The 10,919-nt window shown below is 34.9% G+C and overlaps 1 protein-coding gene across 3 annotated transcripts; it reads left to right on the top strand.

Moving 5' to 3' along the window:
• Positions 340-7,297, top strand: LOC18612804. Of its 3 annotated transcripts, XM_018113877.1 has the most exons (8): positions 343-766; positions 1,160-1,483; positions 1,637-1,856; positions 2,529-2,669; positions 2,758-2,882; positions 4,147-4,351; positions 5,623-5,876; positions 6,864-7,297. In XM_018113877.1, the coding sequence occupies exons 1-8, from the start codon at positions 657-659 to the stop codon at positions 7,030-7,032; spliced, it is 1,548 nt and encodes a 515-aa protein (XP_017969366.1). In that variant the 5' UTR covers positions 343-656; the 3' UTR covers positions 7,033-7,297. The 3 variants fall into 3 exon arrangements, with proteins under 3 accessions (XP_017969368.1, XP_017969367.1, XP_017969366.1); XM_018113879.1 differs by lacking the exon at positions 5,623-5,876 and having other exon boundaries at positions 340-766; positions 6,864-6,990; XM_018113878.1 differs by lacking the exons at positions 5,623-5,876; positions 6,864-7,297 and adding an exon at positions 5,134-5,416 and having other exon boundaries at positions 340-766.

Here is a 10,919-nt window from a genome sequence, read left to right as displayed (position 1 = left end):
AACATCTTGTTTCTTTCACTCTCTCTACCCTCCACGTGGTTAACTTTAGGCTTCCTTTTAAATATGCTATAGATTATAAATATTTGTGTCTTAAAATTTTTATGTAATATTTGATTTTAAATTTTGTTAACGGTTTATTAACAGTATTAACAATCAAAAGATAAATGTATCATTTTAAAATACTCTTTATAGAATTACTAGAAGGAGCTTTTTAGATTTTAATCATGTGTATTTCCTATACTTAAACATATTTTTTGAAAAAAAAAAAAAACCGTATGTTTCAGTATTTTTGCTGGTATAGTTGGTGGTTATTTATTAGGAGTTTATGCGAAGCGTAGGGACGACAAAACAGAGATCGTATTCATATTCATAAGAAAAGTGAGACGGGAACAACTAGGTTCGCACATTCCCAATCCTCCTATCGCATCTCCATTTTTCCCTCCTCTCTCTTTCCCACCTCTCCATCCCGTTCTCCATCATATCAACACAAACTGTATTACCATTTCTTTCAGAATAAATCCTAACCCTAACCGTAACCCTAACTGCAACATTCCCAGCACTCCAATGCCATCTTCTTTTGTGTAGGTTTTGATTTGGTAAATGTAAGAGGAAATGTGGTGATTGCTTTGCCGAAGGTTTTGTTTTTGTTTTATCAAATGGCGGAATATGCAGCTTCATCCTCATGCATCAAGCCGCATTTGCACCCAAGTTTTCTTAAGCAGAGAGGATTTGTGCATCCTAATTCGAATTTTGGGACGCCGCTGAGGTATATCTCTTTTTTTTTTTCGCTCATTTTATATCCTTTTTTACTTTCATATTTGACATTTCGTGATTTCTCTGGAAGATAAATTGGGGTTTGAGACGGTAGTCCACTTTTTGATCGTTTATGTGATTTCATATTTGTTTGAAACAAGTTTCGATAATTTCGAAAATTTCATATTTGTTTGAGACGGTAGTCTCACCTTGGTCGTATAGTCTATCTAGTAGCTTGAACTGCACCTTTTCGGCTCTGAAGACAACTGAATTTGCAATTTATGACTGAATTTGCGTCTAATACTTGCATAATTTTTCTCTGCTGTTAGGCATTACAATTACCATTGAAAATTTTCTATTAGCTATGATTTGAGCCTCACTTTTGCATTTTTTGCTTTGCTTCTAGCAAGTGTGCCTATAGAAGCTGTAAAGTTTTCTGGCTTTCAAGATGGAAAAATCAGAAGGTTGACAATCCATTTATCTCGTTTTTGAAAGTAAGTCCTTGCTTTAGGGAAACGTCCTTGAGGTCTACTGGCATGTGGTCTTTAGTGGACTCTGATGGTATAACAGCCTCTGATTGGATTCCTTTCGGTGATCAAGTACTTTTGATGGCTAGTATATTTCTTACATATCTGGCCGGAGTAATTCCTGTTCAAAAGTCCAGTTCCACATCTCAAAAGAATATAGCTGATGATGACGACTTTCCCAAAAGCTCAACCTCTTCTGGTAGGTAAGGGTAAGCGTATCAAATATTTAAAATCCAATGGATGTTTCCCTTGTGCATGGATCATGGAACAGTAGTACATTATTTTTAGTACTGTGCTTTGGCATGTGTATGCTTTGTTTCTCATTTAGTGAGGATATATTTACTTTATAAATGCAGTGCCAGGACGAACTGTGACCAAAATAATTTGAAGCATGCCTGGGATGTAGTAAGAGGAAAACTTTTGGAGACTCTAGACACTATTGAACGTGGGAGTGATTTCAGAATTGGAGTTCTTGATGAGCAGCAACATGATAAGCGACCATTAAGTTTGTATGCTGTATCTGAAGGTCCAAAAATTAGATTGCTTTGGGCTTCTCTTCGCCAACTTGAGGAAGAGGCAGGCACTGTCTCTATTGGTTCCTAATGCTCTAGTTACTTTGACTATTTCGTTATATTTAATTTAGTTTGTATAAATTCATTATTTTCAAAGAAACTCCATGTTTTAGTTGACTTCTGTGAGACCATCCTTTCTGCTTTGCATCTTTCATATACAAAATTAAAAGGTCTATTAGAAGCAAATAATGTATGGGATGAAATGTAGGTTTCTCAAAAACTTGTGGTATTTTTGTATTCTAAATTTATGTCAAGGACAAAGAAATGTATAACCTTAAGACAAAAACAAGGTATATTTAACTCCCTGATAATGGACGAGTTACTGAGTTTTTTTATTGAATCCATAGACCACAAAGTATATATGAGTTTTGCATAAGAAGAGTTTTTGCTTTTTGGTGTTATTCTGTAAATTGTGAGTTTCTGAATTCAAAGATCCCAACTGGTGATACCAAGTAAAGGGGTCATCTCTTATAATAATTTTTGGGTTTGCAATAAGGAAAGTCTTGAAGCATGGAACTTTAATAAATAAATTTATCAGTTTGATCTTATTAAATGGAAAATTCTCATGCTTTTTTTGTACTAAAATACCTCACTCAATACTTAATCAGTAGGGTACAAATTTTTTTTATTTATTAAGTTTATATTTTGCTTGAAGGTTTCAAAATTTGTTTTTCAGGTGAAAAACAATGTTGGTACTTCTGACACTGGCAATATGGATGATTGGTTGATAGCCTTTTCCAGAATTATTCAAAAATCCTGTAAGCCAGTATGCTTTGCATGGTTGGAGAAGGAACTTGGACTCGAAAGCAATAATATGGTACTTAAAAAATCTTATGATAACTCTATGATTTTTATGTTGTTAGCTTGTTGGTATGAAATATCCTTTTCTTTCCCCCTTTTGACAGGAACTTGTTTCTCTGATAACTGAGAAGTTAAATGGAGACGACACAGTTTTACAAAATATTAGAAAGTCGGGGAAGGAAAATCTGTACGCAGAGATGCTGTATTTTCTTAGATTTGGTTCTCTAAGGTAAAATAAACTGTGATTGTCTCTCTTTTTTGTCATGTTTATTGTAGTTTGTTCAAAGATTATTGTTTCTATATGTTTTATATCTTCATAGGTCACTCAAGAGCTTTGTAGAATATGAATTTCTGGGTAGTGACAGTTACTTTTAGTGCACAGCGTGAAAACTACTAATCTGATCATTTGTCGCATCCTTAGTTTTTTTACATGTTTCTTTCTCTCTAGAAACAAGTTCTAGTTAATTTTTATGGATCTATGTATGCTAATTTATGGGTAATACTGATTACAAGATACAGATGCATGTATGTATGCAATCTCCCCTTAAATCATTCTTGAAAATGTATAATAGGTGTCTTAGGCTGCTGGATTCATAGTTTCCTCTTCTGGTTTAAGCCCTAACCACTTATGAATCTCTTTCAGTTGTGGGGTTTTCAAAGTGCATGAAACAAGTGGCTTTTGCGATGGTTCAGAGGAAATGAGCCTGGGTGTTGCCAAGATGTGGGATTTAAATGCCTTGATGGCACTTTATACTAGCCAATATATTAAGAGAAACATTTTAACCTTCCAAAGTTCTGGATCCCCTGAACTCCTGGACTTTTGATGTAGAAGATTTTCTACTTTCATGGAAAACTATGCAACTGATAGAACTCATAGGTTTTGGGGAAATTGGCTGCTTAGCTTTCTTTTTCTTTGAAATCCGTTTTCCCCTTACTTAATTTCTTTCAAAAGACTGGTTACTCTTGTTTCATGCCTGTACTTTTTAAGAATTATAAATCTTAATAGTTGTGGTTCTAACAAGTACCATATTCCATCGACCAATCCACCGATTAGAGTAATACTAGATTGATTGGCAAATATGAGTATTGACCCTAATCATATTCTGTCAAATAGGATGCTTTGAATTAGGCTGTTAAAATTTTACTTGGTTTCTATAGTTGTTTTCAGATAAAGAACTGAATGAAGGTAACTCGCACTAATAGTTGTTCATAGGAGGTTTATTTGAAGAACCTATGATTGCATGTCAGGTATTGTCATGACTTGGGAGAATAATCATGCCAGCAACAAAAAGATTTGAATCTCAAATGGTTGCTGTATTTATAAAATTTACTGCTACACATTATATGTTGTCTGAGGATAACTTGATTTTGGGTACAATCTATGTAGGCATTGACATCTGCTTTTTACTTTTAATTCTCATTAGATTGTGTTGTCAATATATATTTAATCTTTGTTGAGAAACTTATTTGTCCCATTTATCTATTCTTTCCAGGAAGGGTTGCTGTTATGACCAAAGCTTGTTTACTTTATATGGGGATTCCATACTAGAAGATCTGGTAATAACTTTAGCAGATGGGATAGCAAGCACTTATTTGGAGCTTATTTCTGTTGATGGCAATTTGTCAGATGAAGTGAATAGTCTGGGTTTAGCTATCTGTAATTTGTCTACTCGTGCACTTCAAAGGTTGCGCAATGAGGTATCGCTCTTTTTCTTATTGAGTTGAGTGCTAACACCTGTTAGTCTTCAACTCCTTATTACATTGCACCTGTTTGTGAGCATATATTTTTAGTACTGTTCTTCTGGAAGTGAAAGAATGGGGGTTCTAGTTGTGAGGTTGATGGATGGACTGATTGAGCGTATTAGGTATATTGACTTAGTACAGGCACTAAGAGTGAAGTTGGCATCGTGCCAAAAAGTGTTTTTGGCCCAAATGCAATGCCAAACACATGTTGGTTTAGCTCCAAAAGTGCTTTTCGACAACACTTTTGGACGTAAGTGCTTTTGTAGTTGTCAAAAGTACTTTTAAGTATCAAATGGCCAAAATTTCCATTCATTCAAATTTTTCTGAATGACTAAATTACCCTTTTGAATATTCAAATATTTTGAATGTAAAATAAAATTTAGTGAATTTCAAAGAAAAAATATAGTGAGAATATAACTATTTAATATAACTAGTTTGAAGCAAATTTAATTTTTAGAAAATCTAGAAGTTGTATTTTATGTACATTCTTTTAAAATTAAAATTTACAATACTTTATATTTTGGTTCATCTTAACAATAATTACCTAAAAGTAAAGAAAATGACTCATTCTTAACTTTTCAATGTCATGTCCTCTTCAGACATTTTAACTCATCATAACTCTTTTTCACAACAATGCCAAACACTCAAAAATCTCAAATCATACCTTTTACAGCAATTCCTCGCAGCACTTTTCAAACACACTTTTACTAACTCGAGCTTTTTTCCAACCGTAACAGCAATGCCAAACTACTCCTAAGCAGGTCGATGACTATGGTTATGGCAGAAATCCTTGAGGCTTTTTATGTTTTTTATTTCCCTTTATCCTCTGCATGTTATTTGAAGCTCCTCACAGATGCATATATGTTAAACTGTTTCATTTTATGCTATGAATATGTACAATCAGATGCTAAGTGTAAAGCTCGCACGAAGACATATTTCTTAATTCGAGCAATTCAATACTATTTATATTTATTTCTCATTCAGATGAGCTTTATGGTAAGGAGGGAATTGTTTCTCATATTTGAAAGACTAGAAATTTCTTAAAACTTTTATGTGATATTGGTGCTGGTTTTAGAATCTGTTTGGTTACTGAGTGAGATAATTAGGATATGTGCAATTGAGGAGATTTAAAATTGTTGGTTGTAATGCACTACAGCTCTTGGTGCTGGATATTGGAACTTCTGGTTATAATTTCATCAAGATTTTAAACATGTGCTGGTTAACAGGTCGCTTTAAACCAGTGGTTGTATCAAAATCTGGAGGCAATTGTATCGATGTATGAGGATCGCTTTGACCTCTACACACTTAAGAGCCAACTCATTGAGGATAAAAGCAGTGACGTCGCTGAAACTTATAGTTGGTGGAAGAAGTTTACCCTAAGAAAATATGAAAGTTTGTCACCCTCATTACATTATGTTCTGATAAGCCATTTCTCTATGTCTGTAAAACGCACCAAGGAATTGAGAGCCTTAACAGGGTGGTATGTTTTCTATACTCTTTCCCTATAAATAATTTTCTCTGCTTACAGACATTGCTAGTCACAGTCCTTTGGTGGATGTAAATTATCTTATAGAATAATACTGAAATGTTTTAGATACAAAGAGACTCTATGGCACTTATCTCTCATATTTTTGTCACCTGTTAATCTCAGTGGCTTTGATATGCCCCCTCATCTATAACTTTCTTGGAGAGTAGTTAAATTAGCTTTTCGGCACTGAATATGTCCTTGAAGGTGTTGTATTATCTGACATAGTGTGGGCGATTACAAAAGCTTTGCTATTAAACATGCTTTGGTGGAGTGGAAAAAGAATAGTCAGAAATGATTCCATCGGGGTACGCTTATGTATCAATAGTTGGCATTTAGGGGGACTGCAGATTGAGAATGTTCGTCATGCTGAATTCTGACAAGGATAACTGCAGTAAGAAGGCATGAAATGACAAAACTGTAGTTGGTGGCAAAAGCTATTGCCTTGATGACAATATACTCTCATAGATACATGAATGCGTAAATACATATTGCAAAGCTATGTGCAAGCATGTTATTGTCTGTCCTATCTATGATGATTGAACTTCAAAACCCTTCTGTCTGTGACCTTGACCTGTCAGTGATGAGCCATGCCTAAAGTCTGCTTCGCCTTTAGCAGATTTTCATAAAACAGTAGTTCTTTCTAAAGTTAAGGTATGGATTTTAGGGATAGAAGAGGCACGTATTAAATGACTAAAAAGGTTCTTCCAATCTTTTTACATGAATATTTAATGAATAAGGGACTATTATAGTATGTATTAGTGTAATATATACACATAAGGATTAAGAAAACCAATATTTCTTCCTTTACAGCTAACTGAATCCTGGGACTTTGTACTTCAAATCTTATTATCTTGCTGCATGTTGCTGATGTTATTTGATTCTTAATGGTTATAAACTCAGATATAGTTTTTAACCTAATATTTGCTTTGCTCATTACAGGAGGTACTATTTCAGCCTACTCCTTGAGTTTTCTGACATTAGCATGCCTATATTTAGAGCTATTATCAACAAAGTCAGCAGTGCCATCTCATTCTTTCTAGTTTGCTTGATTGGGAGGTCATTAGGACTCATCTATACAGGAATTAGGCAGTCCCTCAAATGGAAGTGAGATGTAAATGGTACCTTTTTTTTTTTTTGTTTATCGCAAATTTCTGTTACATTCATTTTTGCTTGATGTAGCAGTCCATAGGAATGTAATCTGTCTGTCGCTGCAATGGGACTTTTCTTATTTTTGCCTTTGTTCTACCTGATGCTTCTCTAAATCTTTTGGTCAATAAATTGTCAAGTTGATTCAGCTCTTTGTTAAGATCACTGTTTAACTTTGATATGTGATTGTTACCAGATGGTTGCAATTTCATTTATGCCCATTTAAATGTGGATTTTGTCCTTCTATTAGATATCTCCTCTCTTTTTCTTGTGTTCTTGCGGTTGCAGCTTGGGGATAGAAACCTCCCCAGGCTTTACAACCATATGTGGTCAGTAAATGGCTTTTTAGCATGTGCATGTATGTGGTGCGATGTGTGTTTGTGTGTGTGAGTTTGAGTTTGAGAGAGAAGGTTTGAGTTTTTTTGACTGCTATATGGGGGACCTTCTGAGCACATATTTTGGGCAGTGTGACTGAAATGGAAATTTCTGAATAGTTGGCATATGCCTAAATAAGGTGAGGGGAGTTTTCGAGATCTGGTTGAGACTTTGCTAAGTAACTGAGGCCATTGAAACTTCTAGTAGCCAGTTGTGTAGACCCATAGGCCCTAACTATAGAGGTTTAGTTAGGTAGTCAAAGTGCTTCAACTGCTTTTACCCTTAATATTTTGATATATTATAGAGATGTGTTAAGCCTAGAGTGCCCAGGTGTTCACACTAACTGTTGAATAATCTTTTCATTCGTATTTAAACCGAAGGATATGTAGAGCACTTGCTAAGTGGTTATATCAAAGATACCGGTGAAAAGATATAATTAACTAATTATATTCATATTTGTAATCACGTCATTGTGTCTTGATTGGTGGCCACTGGTTTTGCATGTGTGTTGAATTTCTTAATGTTCATGAAGAAAATGGTGGGAACACAGAAATGGGAAAATGACAGGCATGGAGACTATAATATTTTTGAAAAGATTTTAAAAGCAAAAGTACATTTCAGAAGATAATCTTTGTGCCCTACCATCTTTACATGATAATCTCTTTTGCTGAGAAACTTCTTATTATACATTAATCAATTCATGGTGTCCACAACTTTCTATAAAGCAAAGCTTTCCCACTCTGAAACGGTGAAGCTTCCGAAAGTAGTGAGATATGTTGCTGAGAAAAACCTGGGGTTAGTAAAATTGGGCTAGCTTAAGACATACACACTTTTGCCCTAAGCTATTGCTAGAGTTGTTATTTGCATTGGGAGGCTTGAAAAGAACATGACTTTTTATGTAGTGTGGACAAACCCTACCTATCTATGCAACGATTTCTTATCAAGGATTTGAGGTTGACAAAATGGTCAGAAAATGAAGGGGAGGAAAAGGTGTACATGGAAGGGTTGATGAAGCATCACTATCCAAAATGAATGAAGAGGAAGAATCAAAAAACAAGGCTGGGTGTTTTTGTCGAAAGAAATTGTGGTGAAAACATTTGATGTGCTATCATTGTAGAATCATCAAATATGTTTGATATTATTGTGTTTTGTTTTTCCTCTGTGGAGCGTGGACCACACTGGTCTTGGCCACTTTGTGATTATTTTATTTTTGGATTGGTGAAAGGAACTTTTCATGAAAGTAGTTAGGCAGCTGGAACTGTTGTGATTTGATTTTGATTATGTAGGTGATTTCATTGAAGAGAAAGGACAACTTGCCTTCATGTCCCCAATCCATCATTGTTTTCTGGTTTCTGTTAATGCCGATTCTGGGTTTTATGCTTTAGATATATCTTTTGATCTTGATTTACATGTGATCAACGAGTAACTTGTTTCATCTGAGAAGGATTATGTGATGCCATTAATGAACTAAACAGTATTAAATCAGGGATTTCTCAGTGTTTCATGTCCGATTCAATTAAGTCATTATCTATCTTTCCATGTATAGAATGAAAAGTCTTTCTCCATTTTCATGCGGAGAGGCCTGTAACTTGGATGGATATGTTGTTCTAAAGAGTGACAGTATGTTTTCAGTGAAACTAATTTCTAAAATATAAAATTCAGAAAAAAAAAAATCCAAAACAAAAAGCAAAGGCTCCATGCAAAAGGCAGAAGTCATTGGCAAACGGTGCCGTATTATCTTGAAATTTGTTCTCATTTCTTTTGAAAGGCCAGATCCTTTGAATTGTTGCGAATGAGTCCACAGCGAAAGCAGAATGGGTTTCTTGTGAATCCTTGGTTTCAGGTAATGTTCCTGTCTTGTTACTTGTCATCTTGCTGATCGGAAGCAATACTACCATGTCTTCCGTTATTATATCAATCCATGCTTTGGGTTAATTTAGGTCTTGATACACTTTATATACTTATAGTGAAACCTTGTTCCTTTGCTATCGTGATTGGGTCGGTCGGTCGGTTAATTTATAATAATTTATGTACACATTTGTATGTACGCAGGTATGTATATATACATGCGGAATGAATTTTCTTATTAAATCGTTTGTAAAATGGAATTCTGCACAAAAATCCGAAAAGCTAGCCCTAATGTAAACTGATTGTATTGTTTTTCAACATTTCACGGCAGAAATATAGAAATCAAAGATGCTGATTATCTGGAAGGCTCTCTGATACATAGACTTGTCACTGGAAAGAAAGTAAGGGATTGCTGCCGGAGATTGCTGGGAAGACAGGAATTGGAATCTCTTTGGAACGTAAAGGCTAGCTAGTATGTATCAATCAGACAAGTCAAGGAAGGATCATTCGCCCTCAATCATACATACATCAATTATAAATAATAAAGCATTTGCGGCGTGGTACGAATGGTTTTATCTTATAAATTACAACCATAACTTTATCACTCATTTCCTGTCAACTTTAGAGAAAAACGTCTCCTCCATTTGCTTTTTCTGCATTTTCTTCTCTCAATAGTTGGGATATCTTACAATCCAACTTTGTCACTCAAATCTTCTTTTACTAATTTACATGCGTGCCTTTATTAATTATGTACTAAACTTCTTTATGCATACGTCTCTCATGAGACGATAACTGTAGAGTCTGATTCTAGCTAGCTCACTGAATTTGTTCTCAATCAGAGCCTTGCGTTACAAAGAAATTGATGCTTGGTTCTTCCCCTTCTCCTTCTTGTTTCTTTCTTTGACATGACGAATCACACGAGTTTCAAATAGTTTTATTTAGTTTCGATAAAGTGCATGACAGGCCTTTGCTTTCGAACTTGCTGCAATTCATTGTGCAGAAGGCTGCATAGATACTTTAGAAGAAAAGGCTGCCAAAGGCTAATGGGGAAGGGGATTTAAATTTGAGACCCACCTGTGAGTTTAGGGTGTGGTCAATTACTAGCTAGAGTCTGTTCCACTCACCCACACAACTTTGGAGGTGTATGCCCTAGTCTTTTAACCTTTTTCACATATATTTGACATACATACATATATATATATATAATATCTTTACGTGCATTTGACATATATATATATATATATATATATGTTCCACAATATACTTTATTATATATATGTAATTTGCATGAGAAATAATCAATCATGCAAAGAATACTTATCCAAAGTGAAAGTCGCCATGTCATGATGCTTTTCCTTTCCGCTGCAATTTTGACTAAGCTGATATGAGCCTGGAGATCACTTGACCCTGCCAGCAAGCAATAAAGCAAGAAAAATGAAACAAAAACACCTTTGGAGGCTAGAAAATAAAATGATTATTTGACCGCTATCCTAAAGTTTGAAAGCATTATTATATGGCAATGTGAGCTTAATTAAATGGTTGGTAATGGCACATCAGTTAAAGAGGAGGAACAGGAACCATGCCCCTTTAGTACCCTATATTTGTTCTATGAACAACTCTTTGGTT

Source organism: Theobroma cacao, chromosome 1 (assembly GCF_000208745.1).
Source record: "Theobroma cacao cultivar B97-61/B2 chromosome 1, Criollo_cocoa_genome_V2, whole genome shotgun sequence".
NCBI lineage: Eukaryota > Viridiplantae > Streptophyta > Magnoliopsida > Malvales > Malvaceae > Theobroma > Theobroma cacao.
The sequence above is the reverse complement of the archived record's forward strand: the minus strand, read 5'-3'. Positions and strand labels throughout refer to the sequence as shown.